Source organism: Scardinius erythrophthalmus (assembly GCF_964197995.2).
Source record: "Scardinius erythrophthalmus genome assembly, chromosome: 13".
NCBI classification, from domain to species: domain Eukaryota; kingdom Metazoa; phylum Chordata; class Actinopteri; order Cypriniformes; family Leuciscidae; genus Scardinius; species Scardinius erythrophthalmus.
This window is the reverse complement of record NC_138233.1, coordinates 18,294,496-18,310,985: the sequence shown is the minus strand read 5'-3', so window position 1 is coordinate 18,310,985 and position 16,490 is coordinate 18,294,496. Positions and strand designations below refer to the sequence as shown.

The 16,490-nt window shown below is 37.1% G+C and overlaps 1 protein-coding gene and 1 long non-coding RNA gene across 4 annotated transcripts in view; one reads left to right on the top strand and one right to left on the bottom strand.

Annotated features, from left to right (window-relative positions):
* The window catches only part of LOC308700578, a 248,656-nt gene that overhangs the window by 94,192 nt on the left and 137,974 nt on the right, over positions 1–16,490 (bottom strand). The window lies entirely within an intron of this gene.
* ebf1a (EBF transcription factor 1a) overlaps positions 1–16,490 on the top strand; it is a 153,160-nt gene that overhangs the window by 97,866 nt on the left and 38,804 nt on the right. For all 3 annotated transcript variants that reach the window (XM_081382237.1, XM_081382239.1, XM_081382238.1), the window contains exon 11: positions 12,700–12,788. In XM_081382237.1, the coding sequence (XP_081238363.1) occupies positions 12,700–12,788 (89 nt within the window). The remainder of the gene's footprint in view (positions 1–12,699; positions 12,789–16,490) is intronic.

Here is a 16,490-nt window from a genome sequence, read left to right as displayed (position 1 = left end):
ACTCAATACTCTAGAGAAGCCAGAACAAAGGACGCGTTCACACTAGAGAGGCGTGCATGTGCACACAGTTGAACATAGTGCAACTGAATTAAGCAGAGACAATACAGAGATTAAAAAGAGGCCTTTGTTTATTAAGTTAATTATGGCAAACAACAGGAAGCGCAGAAAGACTCGTTTTCTCAGTGTTTATGAATATAATGACAAAACATGATGCCTTTTATTTTAATTTAGCTGTTTTTTAGGCCTTTTGCAACAGTGTAATGAGTATGCAAGACGGTTAAAAAAAACGATGCGATTACCAAATCCATCACTTCAATGAGATTTTTGGATTAGCCTACTGAATGAGTCAAACTTGCGAAAAGACCCTGGAAAAACAAGTTGAAATGATTTGACTGAAGAATTATTCGTTCACAAATGTGAAGTAAATGTAATAACTTAACTTTCGGTCTGTTCCTCGTATAAAGATATCATATTAAAGGTAGGTATACTGTATATAAAACACAAGTCGCATGGACTATCTTTTGTGGCGCTTAATCCGTTGTGAAGCTTGACAGCTCCAGTCCCCATTCATTGAGTTAAACTGAATGGAAAAATTACCACTACGAGTTTCTCCATTTGTGCTACACGAAAGAAAGAAAGAAAGCTATATGGTTTGTAACCACACAAGGGTGAGTAAATGATAACAGAATTGTTATTTTTTAGTGTATCGGTAACATTTTTACTGGTGTAATAGTACAGTAGCCCATTTGTACTATATTAAGTTGAGACACTTTCTCAAACCCAAGCTTTAATGAGGAAGACCCAAAGAGATCTCACCTCACCCACAGTTTCTGGGCCTCTGCAATTAAACATCCAGAAGCTCTCTGCAATTATATTTATCATCAGAAACAATTAAACACTCACCGCCTGGGACATTACCCATCCTGCATGGCACTCCGCAGATAAGAGGGATGAATCATGCCTCCCTACTTTCTCTCCCTCTTCCTCCCTTTCAATTCATCTGCAACAAATGCATTTCCATGTTTGGTTGTGTATTACTTCTCACCAGATTGCCATGTTTGCATCATTCGTCAAAGGGGTTTTCCGTCTGTTTTGGAGGGAAAGGGGCAGAGATATAATGCTATCTGCCAGTGAGCGTATGTGAAGTCTTGTGCAGCCGATAGATTGGAGGTGTTGATGAATCACTTGAAATGTTCAGCAGGCAATTGGTTGCTGCTCAGTATGCAGGCCAGTGGTTCGAACAGCACCCATCAGGTCTGATATTAAAAGACTCAGCTCGATCACATTAGAGGGAGCTCTCTACACCTGCCCAATGATTAAGTCTATGGGAAGCATTTGTCACTTTAGTTGAGCAAAAGACAGACTTCAGATCATATATGCATTCTTGCATTAACTCTTTTAATGCAAATATACAGTACGTTGATCCACAAGGAAAAATGCTTCTATTTGGCATTTTCTAAATTAATACAAAAATACCATCAGCTTTACAATTTGAGTGAAAACTTAACGGACCATGGATTTCAGAATGTTTTAATATTTTTGCTGGCCTGTCCTCTTGCTTTAACCCCCTGAGGTCGGCTATCGCGCCGGCGCGATAGGCTCGTTTTTTTCCGTATGAGTGCAAAAAAATAATAAAATAAAAATATTAATTTTTATCTTATATGCTTATGTTATACATCAATCTATCCTGTTAAGTGTGTATTATTTTTGTGTACACTCACAATAAAAACAAAGTGTTGTGCTTTTCGCCAAATAAAGAAAAATAAACACGAAGCGAGTTCTGCCTTCTCTCTGTCCGTGTAGTCCATTCTGAAACGCGTCCGAAAATGAATCATAACTCAGCGAATACTTCTCACACAGGCACGTGAGATATGTCTTTATGAAGCTTGAAATCTCCTCTTTTAAATGAAGTAATTTATATAAAAAACAAATGTTTTCAACTCATGTAATCCGTTTGAAAGCAAGGAGAGGTACCGTTTTTCCTTCTGCCACATTATCTCTATAATCAGCTGCGGCCGCCCCGCCCCCGGCGCGATTCACATGTAAATCGTTAGATGATCTAGTATGCAGCGCACCCGCCCCCTGATCAATGCCATAAAAAGTTTCTTCATCAGACTTACTGATAGTTCATCGCGTTTTGAGTATGACACGCTTCTCCGGTAATAAAGACTCCCTTCAGATGATTCTGGACGGCGAGGAAGAATGCACCTTTTCCTCAGAGAAAGATTGTAACTCAGACGACGAACGGCAGCATTTTGAAGAGCGAATTCCGCCGAGAACACAATTTCGGAGTAAGTTTTACTCAAAAGTCTTTTGTCTTTTATTTTTCGTGTTCGCATTTATGAGGAAAAAACAATATTACGTGACAGTTCTCCATTATGGACGCGAGCGCTCTAAAAAAATCACTAAAAGACTTTTAAACTTTCACAGAGACCTCAAAACAGAAAGTACAAATCCTTTCTTTAAAACGAATTTCGTTTTGTATCAATTGTATCTTACTTTTAATAATTTTTTCATTAACAAATTTCCTGGATTTAAACTGCAAATTAACATTTATATTTCTTATAATAAAAATGAAAGACCTATGTTACAGACATATGAAAGACAACATTTCGTTGATTAGTTTTGGATAGATTATACATTTTTAATGTAAAATATCTGCCACCTCAAATAAGCTTTTGTTTGCCAATATTTGCTTATGTTAAATATAATATGTTTTGTCAAAAATAAAGTTATCAAATAATCAATCAAATCCTTAACTTTGAAATATGTATGATAAAATGTATACTTTAGTTTTTACAAAGAAAGATTACACTTGAATTGTTGTTGTAATTGTAACCTTTTTAATAAAAAAATATATTTACAAGGTAGATGTAAACAAACTATTAAAAGGTAAATATAAGCCTTTTCTTTAACTTTAAATATAACTTTTATTGTGTTTTATTATTGACAAATTTGGGGAGAGCATAAATATTCCAAAACTGAAAATACAGTATGAGAATTAACTGCACAATTACTAGACATGTTTTCCTTAGATATTATAGGCCAAATTGCAAGCACAATATGAGGAAAAATAAAAAAGAATTGAGATGCTTCCAACTGTTGCTCTTGCATTCTTGTGGCTCAGTGACTCACCTGAATGAATGGCTAATTAAGTATGCGGGCCCCATTGTCTCCTCAGGTGTGAACCACTACATATACATGACCGTTGACGCCCACTCCGCATATGGCCTTTCCAAACAGAAAGTGCTTTGCAAAATTCAAATCAATGTATTGTGTTATGTGAATGATAAGGCAGGGTGATTTTCACTTCATTTTGAAGAAAAAACACTAGGCGATGACATCTTTTAGACAAAAGTCTTATTGGCACATATTTAGAATGTGTTTTATGGCCTTATTTCAGAAACTTTAGTTTTTAGTTTTTTCAATAACCACGCATAAACATTATTCTCTCAAAAATGCAGACATGTACATTCTTGTTGCTCACATTTCATGGTAGCCCTGTTTGTGCTAAATAGTGTGTAATTTTTTTTTGCCATTAATATGTTTATAAGCAACTGAAAAAAGCAAAAATGTCAGGGCATGTCAGAACATCTCAAGGACCCCAAAAACACCTTAGACCCCAGAGGGTTAATGCACTCCAGCTGTATGAACTACACAAGTTTGTGTAAAACCTAAAGATCATATCTAGTATTATTTCATGAATGATCCAAAGAGATTATTGTGCTTGGACACAAACAAGAACATCTAACCTTTGCTCATTAAAACCCTAGAAATATGTCTTAAATATTGTTGGTTTTGCTATTATTGTTTCTTATTTTTCAAAATGTGTACACACACACACACACACACACACACACACACACACACACATTCGTTCAAAGGTTTTGTTGTGGCAGGATGTTTTAGACGTTTCTTATGTTTAAGGCTGCATTTATTTGATTAAACATGTTCAGTTAGATTAAGTTCAGAAGAACAGCACTTATTTGAAATATAAATCTTTTGTAACATTATAAATGTCTTTAATGTCACTTTTGATCAATTGATTCATTTCTTTAATAATAAAAAAAAAAAAACGGTCCAAAAAATCCCAATCCTTTGAACAGTAGTGCAATTTTTACACGACTTTTGGACCCTATTGTAAATGTAAATCATTAATTTATTTCCATGTAAAACGTTACAAATTCCATATAAAATATGCAGACTTAAAAATGTGGATCAGAACAAATTATATACTGTAGTCACCTATGTATTTTTTTCCTACCACTAGATTTGAAGAAAGCTTTCTTCTTGAGTGGGTTGAGTGATCGTTCGATTTTGATAATGAGTCTCTTTAATTCTATTGACAAATGGGGTCACACTAGGTGATCAATGATAACCGCTCCAATTAAATTGCTAAACCTCTGCATGGTGGAGATTGTAACCATAAAGATATAGAGCAATTGGTTTGCTCAACAGCAGGGCGTCTTCAGTGGGCCATTTCACACAGATGTCTGTCTTTTAGAAGCTGCTGCTCACGATCGAGAAAAACAAGTCATCCATTTTACGGCCACAGGTTCCAAGATCCCCCCCCCCCACCACCACCACCCATGTCTTAAAGTGATGCCTTATTTAGCTTGTCGGATTTTCCAAATAAACGCTATCACTGGGTTTATGGAAAAATGGATAAAAATGAGATTGTAAGGTATTGATCCCAACGTGGGTAGGGCTGAGGAAAAACAGGCCTCATCTATATAGGGAGAGAAATGAAGCAATAATTCAGGCAGGCATCGAACACCCTGCCACTGAGCCTATCGATTCCTATCCACAGCATATGAGATCACACCTGAATGAAAGAGAGCTCTGGGGAAAACAGAGAGAGAGAGTGAGATAGAGAGCGTAAAACGGAGTCTGCCTTTCCCTAACATGTACAGAACATTACCACCCTGACATTAACAGCTCTGTACAAAGCCCACAAGTGCCTGTTAAAAGGTTCTGCTAAAGACCAATTACCCAGCATGCCTTTCTGCTCCGTCAGTCAGAGATGCTGTTCTAGCCCTGCAGGTCTATGTGTGGTCAGCTGATTCAATTTACCACCAGCAGCTCAGTGCTAGCATCTGGTCTCAAAAACAGGAAAGCCACAAATATCGTGTTCTCGCCAGTCTAAAAACTGCCGCCCACATTGTGCCTTCGGGCTCTGTGAGATATTAAGTGTGGGATTTTTTTTTTTGGTTGTGTAAGGTATTTTAAAATGTACTGTTTTGACTGGCTCCATCTGCTTTTGACAGCGCTCATAGTATTGTCTTTTAGTAGTGTCTTGCTCCTCCTCTCTTCACCCCCGCGGGCCTGTAGTTATTATTGTGAAATATGAAGCGATCCGGCTGTGCCTTCATGAAATTTCAATGAGCATTGATCTGTGTGATTGCAAGGAATCCTTCAAGCAATGGGTGTTGTTCATTTATTTATTTATTGCTGATATGTTTTACTCGTTTTGATCCCATCTTCTAGAGAAAGAGGGGAGCTGTCGATTGTTAATGTATTTGTAGCTTTCCTTTTTTGAAAAATCAGGTCTGTTCCTTGATAGTTTCTTTGTTCACAAGGCTGAAAATTCAATTAGCGCCTCCTGGAGGTCCGTTTAGATTTGTAACAGCCCTATATTTGCCTATATCGATTATATTCATTAAACAGAACAAGATGGTATGGTATACGGCTGATATTCTGCTCTTTTCAGTATTGATTTTGTAGATTTTATTTCAGCTCATGACATCACACGTAACCTTTTCGTTCTCCTTCGCGTATGAAATTGGAGAGCTGCAATGAATCCGTGATGACACAAGACTGACTCTATCATATATGTCGGATGACTGGCTGGTGTTATTTCTGTCGTGAAACCGTTCCGTGAGCCCAGAAAGAAATGGAAACCACAGCTTGTCAGTTTCTGGAACTGTAAAAGTAAACAAGTGCATGGACAGTTGAAAGGTGTTTCCCTATAAATATACAGGTCTGCTGTGCATGGTTTGGTAAACAACGTTACACACCAAATAGGACATATAGGGTCCGGAAATGAGGAAGCTCATGGGATTTTACTTCCCTGTTTGGTGTGTATCTCTGAAAATACACAGTTTTGTTAGAATTTCTGGCAAAGTTCACCCCATGACCCAGCACAGGAGGTGTTTTTTTTTCTTTTTCTTTTCTGCATGGTCTCAAGGGTTTGAGTTTGTTTTTGCGATAACGTATATGCTGTCACTGGTCAATGTCAGTTTGATTTGTGACACATAGCAGAATTGCATGGATTTGTGTTCATGTAATGTTTGCATCATTGTTTTCTGTGGGCGTTCAGCGACTCTATAAAATTAGCAGCACTTTGCCGGTAACTGTTCAGTACACAGTCACTCTCTCAGCAAGTGTGCATTATCGAGTCGACTGGTGAGAGGATTGTACAGTATGTGAAAATCAATAGCAATGAAGGAGAGTAAACATGTGCAGATGTCTTTAAGTGTGGCAGAGTACTGTTTAGCCTGAGATCTTGCCCATCCATCTCTGTATCAGCACATTAACTCTGTGTCCTTCTCAGAGGCGCTTTGCATCACGACCTGTGCCTCATTATACTAGCACATGGGTCCGCTTTAAAGAGAGATTCTTTAAATGTTCCCTGTCCAGGCCCTCACAAAAGTTCTGCTCCAGCAGCCACTTCATTATTCACTCTTAAATGAGTTTAGCTGTGATTTACTCAAGACCAGCTGTTTTACAGCTTTTATTGCTTGTGTATTCTTGAAGACAAATTAAGTATAATGAGATTGAACATCTTTACTAATAAATGTCCCTAAACTACTCACAAACTATCAGTGATTCATTATTATTTTAAATTAAGAAGATTTGTTTTTATAGTTTTCAAAGTACATTCAAATCCTGGGGGATACAATCAAACTAATTATTTTATCAAATGTATTAATATTAATTTTGGTTGAATAATCTGTTTGTTTATTTTATGGTTTTTATAGATTTTACACTAATGTTAAAAAGTTCGGGGTTAGTACGATTTTTTTTTAAGGTATGCTCCGATTGACTCTGATCGACTCCGATCGAGTGTTTTCCAACGTCATTTGAAAGCTCAACCAGTGGAAACTAGATCTCGGCTATGGTAGGTAGGAACGATGTGTAGAGACCAATCAGACACTGTTTTACAGCTGGAGCGTGCTTGGTTCGCTCATATTGAAAGGTCTTGATTTACCATGCATCATAAAAAAAAAAAAAAAAATATATATATATATATATATATATATATATATATATATATATATACATACATACTGTGTGTCATAGAATATAAATATAAAGCTTGAATGATCGGGATCGGTATCGGCAGATCTTGATGACAGAAATCGATAGTCAGTATCGGCTGCAAAAATCCTGATCTAAGCATCCCTATTTTTTTAAATAAATTAATACTTTTATTTAACAAGGAAACAGTAAAGTGACAGTAAAAACATCTATACAGTTACAAAAGATTTATATTTTAAATAAATCATGTACTTTAGAACTTTCTATTAAAAAAAATCTTGAAAAAATGCATCACAGTTTTCAAAAAAATATTAAGCAGCACAACATTTTTCAAAATTTATAATAAGAAATGTTTCTTAAGTAGCAAATCAGCATATAAGAATGATATCTGGAGGGTCGTGTGACACTGAAGACTGGAGTAAGGATGCTGAAAATTCAGTTTTGCATCACAGAAATAATCTATATTCAATCTATAATCTATAATTTATATTCAAATAGAAAACAGTTACTTTAAAATCATAAAAATATGTCGCAATATTACTGGTTTTACTGTATTTTTGATTAAAATGAATGTAGCTTTGGTGAGCAGAAGAGAATTCATAAAGAATATACCAACCCTAAACTTTTGGACTGTAGTGTACCTCTGTTCAAATTTAGTTTTACCTAGAAATACGTCAAATTACCGTAGTTAAATGTGTTGTGAAAATTTTCTTTCTTCATTTCTTTTCACATAGTTCAGGCTACCCCCGCTCTTTTACTCTTCCATTCAATCTCTCCTACCTCCATGTCAAACCTGCTGTAATACTGCACAACACAATCTCTCATTCAGCCTCCATCTATTTCTTTGCCATTACGATATCCTGCAATCAGCTTCTCTCCAACCCCCATTCGTACACCACTCGGGCCGCTTCTGTGCTCTGCACTGGTCCGCACTTCCATATCCCTGTCTCCAAACCACCAACAGACCTGATTACAGGAAGCCTATTTAGATATGATGTATTGTCAGCCGCAGGGCGGCTTTGAATCATTCTGTCACATTCGACTGTTTTTGTTGTTCTTTCCTTCGCCGATAGCTGCGTCTGTTCTCCATCATGCTCCGGGATTGTTTTAACTTTTTTTTCTCTCTCGTCTTGCTCTTTAAGTAAACAGCCAGTCAATCACTGTGCTGCATGAGCGACTGTGCATCCAGGCGGTCATGGCGGCCGAGAAATTCGAGGTTAATGCTGCCTCTCAAACAGTGAGCCGTTGAGCCCTACTGTGTCTCGACGCATGAAGCCTGCTGTTATTATCCAATGTCAGCCACTTTTTAATGAAGTTGTGGCTTATTGTAAAAGTAAACAAGAGTTATTTTAGATGCAGTGTGGCTTTTTTCAAATACTTTCTTTCTTGGGGGCAGTCATGGCCTAATGGTTAGAGATTCAGACTGGTTACCCCCGAAGGTTGCGGGTTCAATTCTCAGTACGGGCAGGAAACGACTAAGCAAGCACGGCGCCTAACCCCCAATCGCTCCCCAGGCGCCACAGCAAAAATAGCGGCCCACTGCACCTGGTGTGTGTCCACCTTTGCAATGTGTGTGTTCACCACTCACTACTCATAATGTGTGTGCACTAACTTGGATGTGTTAAATGCAGAGGACATATTCTGAGTATGGTTTACCATACTTGGCCAGGCCTTCACATGTCACTTTCACTTTCACTTTTCAATGTATGTTTCAGGCTTCATGTCAAAACCAGACACTGGACCAGCATTTGCTTGTACTTATAAAACCATAGATTCCACCTGCCGTTGGATGTTATATTGAGAGGCATTGATGTACAGTCAGAGTTGCCCCTGTTCCCCAGTGGAGGATGGCCAGGCTGGGCACAGCTTGTGTTCTGGGCTCCAGGGGTCTGGTTCTGTCTGGGCCCTTGGCCATCTGAATCCACTCCACTGCACTCAGAGGCTGCCCACAGTCTGTCCTCTCAGCTGTGGAGCTAAGGGGAGCTGGGCGAACTCCCTCAGGAAACGTCCAGGCTGCGGCCTACAGGGCAAACAGAAGGGAGGCTGGAAGAGCCCCCATCTTCTGCAGGACAATTAACTTAGGGCCAGAGGACTCTTCCTCAGTTGCTATTTTTCTGCTGCTCCTCTGTTTTGTTTGAGATTTGACGCTTCAGGCAAAAGAAAGGCAGTCAGTCTATCATGAAAGAAAAAGAGTGTGAAGAGTGAACAACTGTTAGAATGACTCTTGGGTATCTTATGTCACATACCCAAATCATTTTATTACAGTATTAAAGACTTTCTTCTAATTTGGAAAAATGTATATTCAACTTGTTCTTCGTTGTATTTGCTAATATCAAGCTGATTATTAATCAGTTGAGGTCAAATTAAAGGTCAGTTGACATATCAATCTCTAAATTATCTGAAAAATTATTAGCAAATTTAAAGCAAAAGTAATTTGTGCACCATATATAGCATAAAGCCATCTTAAAACCAGTATACAGTGGCTCCAAAAAAATAAACAATTTGGATACTTAAGCCAATGTATAAATATATTTGCATTACATAACAAAATATAGGCTAAAACTAAGTGCCATTTGTTTTAACACTAGAACTGCCATGGCGGTCATTTTGACCATTTTGAATTTTATATCTGCAATAACTTTGTTGAAAACTAAATGCAATCCTGCTGGTACCTGACTTTTCCTAAAAGTGTCTGTATTTTCATTTAAAATGTTTTTCATATAAATTACACATAAGGCAAAAAAACAATTGAACATATTTACCTATTTCGGCCATAAACGGTCATATTGACCGCACTGAATTTCACGGTATTATTATACATATACCAATATACACAACAATAAAATGTGGTAAAAAATACACTAAACATATTCAACAACAAATCATTTAAATGTGATGATATTCAGAACAGAACAAGAATGAAAAAATAACTATAAACAAGCCAAAATGAAATAGGCCTACTTTATAAGCGAAAGTGAAAGTAAGCGGCGTTAGGCTCACGTAACTCTCTAATTAGAATCAAAATGTTTCAACATTTGTGATGTATTTGGATGGTAAACTATTCTTTATTATAGGCTTTGTACTTCACTCGTGTTCCAATATCGACGGAAAAAAATCATCCTCTTCACACGCGCAAAATGGTACGAATTGTACTAGGCTACTGAGAAACAGAGCAGTGGAATTTATATGTTAGGTTGACTATTTTATTATTATATTTTATTATGGCTATAATGAACAGGCTGCAATGTCAAGATTGCAATGCTGGAATATGGTGTGTGTGTGTGTGTGTGTGTGTGTGTGTGTGTGTGTGTGTGTGTGTGTGTGTGTGTGTGTGTGTGTGTGTGTGTGTGTGTGTGTGTGTGTGTGTGTGTGTGTGTGTGTGTGTGTGTGTGTGTGTGTGTGTGTGTGTGTGTGTGTGTGTGTGTGTGTGTCGGCGGGCGCGGGCGCGATCGAACAGTGGAAACATGAAAACATAGGCTACTCCGTCATTTTGTTCAGGACATCTACGGATATTATTTATTTATAAATGTATAATTGAACTTGTTTAAATGTACAGTTTGGTGTTGTTTTGTTTTTAAAAGACATCCTAATACAATAAATGCATTCATCTCTCAATTGGGTATTTATCATTAAAGATATAGAGTTTGGAATCTAGCGGTCAAAATGACCGCTTGCGGCAGTTCTAGTAGTTATGGAATTCTGGCACTTCTAGTGTTAAAGTAGTATAGCATAAGCACACGTTTCAAAGATAAACACTTGACAAAAAGAGTTTTATGTTTAAAATGATAAAACAATTTATACATGTGTGTGTATATATATATATATGTGTGTGTGTGTGTGTGTGTATATAGTATACTGTTTAAAAATAAAATAAAAGAGGAACATACTGTATTAACCATAGTTAATATGATGAATTATACTTGTGGTTATTCTGAAATGAATGAGTGAATGACTGAGGCATATATAGTGCTTTCATATGTACTACTGTACACCCAAAGCACTTTACAATCATATCAGGGAATCTCTCCTCAACCACCACCAGTAGTGGGGATAGTATTCTGTCAGTGCATTCATTAAAAATCACCTTAAAAAAATTACATTAGAGACAGACCAGCTGTGATGAAAGGTCTTAATTTGTTTGATGCTTCTTGGTTTGATATTTGTTATCTAATGCAGTGCGATTCATACATTTTTAAGCATATACCTTAAATGACCAAATACTTTTGGGGCCATTGTTCTGCATGCTGCATATCAAATATCAAGTATCTCTGCTGTACATCTCTTACTCTGTCTCAGTGAATCACAGAAGGGCTGTGTGTGAATGTGCCCCTGAGGGCTGGAGTTTAGCACCACAACAGATAAACACACAAACAAGCTCTCTGGGCCGGTGCTGGAGAAAGACCCATTGTCTCAGTGTGAAAGTCCCACTCAATCCAGGGAGGTTAGAAAAACATCAGGCCAAGCACCATGTGGTCCACCCCTTGCAGGATGTTTGGGCCTATCACGCAGATCGGGTTCCTTTTTCAATATTATCTTATTGCTCCGTCCTCAGCGAGCATTCGTGAAGCTGTCTGTGGGCCTCTGAGGAGTGGGAGGTGCTGCTACACAGAAATGAAAACTTTAATTAAATTATTTGCTCATAACGGTGGTCTATAGATTTGTTTAGCAGATTAGTGGTGCTTATGTAAACAAAACAAAAGAATCCAGCATTATTTGTTATTGGAGTTTTTTTTTAAGGACATTTAAAAAGTTGCCCTGTAGTTGATCTTAATCTTGCTTATAGATTAAATGATCTGGCTGCTTCTGGTCCTCATAAGATCTCTGTTAGTCGTTGGTATAAAAACATTTTTGCCGATCCGTGACATCAGCTGTAAATATGTATGTTTAAATGGATATTATGAGTTCAATACAAGTTGAGTTCAGTCAACAGCTTTTGTGGCATAATGTAGATTACAACAAATAATAATTTCAACTGATCTCTTGTTTCTTTGTTTTTAAGTCTTGGTTACAGTGAGATATTCAAAGTTTAGTACATGTAAGAATAGTTGCATTGCAGTTGAATCTGTCACAAATCTCATTGCTCATCATGACCAGTTTGTGAAGCTCTCAATGATGGTTGCGCCTTTGCACCGGCTGAAAAAATAGGATCCATTCACACAAACTGCTCAAGTGTTTTTTTATTCATAAAGTGGTGCCTTGTGGTTGCAAACGGCTAAAGCATAGTGGGAATTGATACAGATATTTTGGCAGCTAGTTAGGAAACAATATTTGATACTTTAGTTATCCTTTTATTGCTTTCTACTTTGTGTTTTTTGGAGCTGTATTGAGGTCTGAAGGAAATGACACTTATGTTTTATATACGTTTCTTTGTAATGGTAATTGCAGATAGGTGTTGAATTTCACTGCAGTGAAATGGTTGAATTTTTTCTTTTCCTGCAGCACTGAATGAACCCACTATTGACTACGGTTTCCAGCGGCTACAGAAGGTGATCCCTAGACACCCAGGTGACCCTGAGCGCTTACCAAAGGTCAGTTCTCTTACGTGACATAACGGTTGTGCTTTCTTTGCTTTAAAGTCAACATGAAGTCCCTGTATTTACTTTGTGAATATTTATGTGTTATTGTGAACAATTCATTAGTGCGTTATTTAAAAGATCATCCCTTGAAACAACTTTTGTTTTCTGATGACGTCAGTTAACCCAACGCATTCTCATCCTTGGGCGTCATATACTGACGCTTTTGACATTTCGTCTACATCGAACGCACATGGCACCCTTTAGCGTCAATATGAGATGCACAGAGCTTTGTTCGGTTATGGGTAGGTTTAGGTCTGGGGTAGGGTTAAGGTTAGACCGCTAGGAGGCGCCTTCTGGCCCATATCTATCTGCGTCTCATATTGACGCTAAAGGGTGCCGTGTGCGTTCGATGTAGACGAAATGACAAAAACGTCAGTATATGACGCCTTGGGATAAGAACGGGCTAGTTAACCAATAGCCAAATAACTATTTAGGCACTGTTTTAGCAAACTCTCATTCCTTTCTGGTACGTAACACCTACTTTTCACAATCCAATCCATTCCCAAAGAATAAGTCCCGTCCAGATATTCTCATTGTATATCGTTTCATTCATAAATATGTCACATTATAGTTGTAAAATGGGTTTAAATGTTGACTTTAATTGTTGATTTTCATTTCACTAGTTCACTTTTATTTTCATTGACAAATACTAAAATAAACACACTGGTCCTGATTTCTATTTACCACGGTAGCCTTAGATGAAACATGGTCTTGTTATTTGAACCATTCATTACAGACTCCTTCAGTTCAGAGATTATATGCTGTATATTCAATCCCACGCATTTGTGTTTGGTATTCTCGGTGAAAGGAGCCCAGTTGTGGACCCAGTTGGGTGTTTATTGCTCTCTCCATGCACGGTTCTTAAAGAGAGGCTGACCAAGTAAATGGATCCTTTGGGAGGGATAAATAAACATTACTTTATCTTGTTGTGCGTGTCCTATACCCCAGAGCCCCGCTCCAGCAGCACCACTTAATAGTGTAAAAAAAGACAAGAAAAAAAGAGTAATTATAGCTGGCTGCTGGCTGGGCCTGCTCACGCTCAGAACTGACCTTGTGCTGTTAGCAGCCCTCTGTATCAAAGCTGGGCCATCAGTATTCACGTCCCATGAGCCACCTCCCAATCCATTACACCTTAAACACATCAAATTAGACCATGGGGTCAACAAATGCGGCATCAAACCAAAGCCAATCTAGAGGAATCAGGCAAATGTAGAGTTGGTGGCCAAGTAGTTACAGTTGGCTGCTAATCACATGTGACCTGCACCACACAGCAGACTATTAGCAACTAGCTTTTTAATATTTTATTTCAGTTAACATTTTATTTTATTTCAATTAACGACATTTAGTTTAGTTTTAGCTAAATATAATAACCCTGCCACAGCCTGATTATATATATATATATATATATATATATATATATATATATATATATATATATATATATATATATATATATATATATATATATATATTGTTTTGTTTTGTTGTTTTTTGGCTCTTAATTTAGTGATTTAGTGGAGTGTTTGACAGGAAGTTCCATTTGTAATGTCAGAGTTAACATTTTGCAGGCAGTCTAGGAATAAATGGGTCATGGTGTATACCACAAATTCATTGCGTGTCTTGGGTGCTGATCTGCCATTATCAACTAATCAGGCAAGGTTTTAAAATATACAAATAAAAAATTTAATTATTATTATTATCCAGATTTTATAATAATAATAGTCATTATAAAAGCTTTTCATTCATTATCCATTTGGGAGGAAAATCATTTCAATCATCATTCATAAACAATTTATATTTGACTAGATACTATATATTATTTATTAATAATAAATGAATACATGAATGAATGAATAAATAAATATATTACATTTTTTATTTAAGAATAATTTATATTTGAGTGCAAACTACTTTTTGATCTAAAGGATCAAAGTGTGTGACTTTTGACTGGTAGTGTGTAGTGATATTTGCCATATATTATCTGTAGCTGAACAATTAAACATGTCATGAACAAATTTGGGAAATATTCCATTGAATTTTTTTCTTTTCCGCTAATAGATTTAGGTTTTATCCAACTTCTGGAGATTGCACGCTCAGGCTTTCTCATATAGTAGTCCTCCTCCTTCCTCTATCTCTCAATTTCTTCTTTCATTCTCTTCCATCACTCCCTCACTCATCCCTTGTGTTAGTGTCCATTCCCCAGCTGGTGAGGAGAGGACAGATCTTCTGTCTCCTGTCAGTGGGGCTAAAGAGGGCAATGGCGTTTGATCTCAGCCCCTAATGAACCACATGCACATTGTTTGAATACCTTCCTCTGCAGTCCCACAGTCTGAACCCTGTTACCACACACACTCACCCGCCATCGTGTACTGGAGCACTGTGCTGACCCACTAAAGGGCCCTGTAAAAATCACCAGCTGACATGTGTTGCTGCATGTCCCTCCTAATGCTGATGGGGACTATTACATTACTGGCTAATTGATGTCACTAATGAAGATGGAAATATCCCCTTTTAATGACAGATTACATACATACATACACACACATATATTCATGAAAATATAAATTGCTTTAAACTAGACGTTTAAAATAGCATATAGAGGGTTCCTGTGGTCATCTGTTAATATCAGGATATTTTAAAATTGTATTTTCCATTTCAAAATTCATAAAATTATAATCCTGAAAAGAAATGCATTTAATTCATTCAGTTTGTTTTATTACTTTTTTATTGCTTAACTTTAAATATTTGAATTGCTTAAAAAAATTAATTTGTGTGTAATCTCTATGAAATTATTGTTAAAAAAACTGAAATTAATTGGTCAAAAGGTTTGGGAACTATGTTTTTTGTCATTTGCCTGTCAGAGAAATTAGCTTCTCTGCAGAAAGAGGAAAAGTTAAGTCTGCCTCATGATTATTTTTCTCTGTCTTTCATAATGGAACTATCTGGTGTTTTTCATTGAAACTGGGGCAACATATTGCTCTCATATGCTCTCTGTGGTCTTAACCTTGGCTTGATTTGGACTCATTTTCCTGGGCTGATGATGAAGCTGAATGCATTAGGTGGGTCATGGCCAGGGTCACCTGTCACATCTTTCCCACTGTTTTCAGCATAAGGGAGGCAAACCAGAATACACTCGTGGCTACTCTCCCCAGAGAGCCCGCTTAACGGCCGCCCATATTTTTAACTGATTCCTTACCATTTTAATGAATAGGTTGGAATGGCCCACAAGTGAGCAACCTCGCCCTATTAGAGGTGCTGAATAAAACAGGTAGGCAAAACTACTCGGGAAGATAGCTTCAGGGTCAGGTATAGGGGAAGTCCCCGAGGAAGCAGTTAGATGTTGGTTATATTAAGATTCTCAAGTACATGCTCACCTTTTCAGCAGGCCATGTACCAGGTTTTTTTTTTTTTCTCTCTCTCTCTCTCTTGAAAAGCAAAATGATAGTCTTGTTTTTTAGAAAAATCTAACAAAATTCATTGAGGTTTCTACTTAAAACAAGAAAACAAAATGTCCAATGAGGCAAGAAAAATAGCCATTATTTAAAGGAAAAATAATGAATGCAACTTACTGTCATGGTTCTTCTCTGTTTTCTTTTTTTTTTTTTTTTTTTTTTGGTGCTACGTCCCTATTAGCATATTATCTGTCCTAAATAG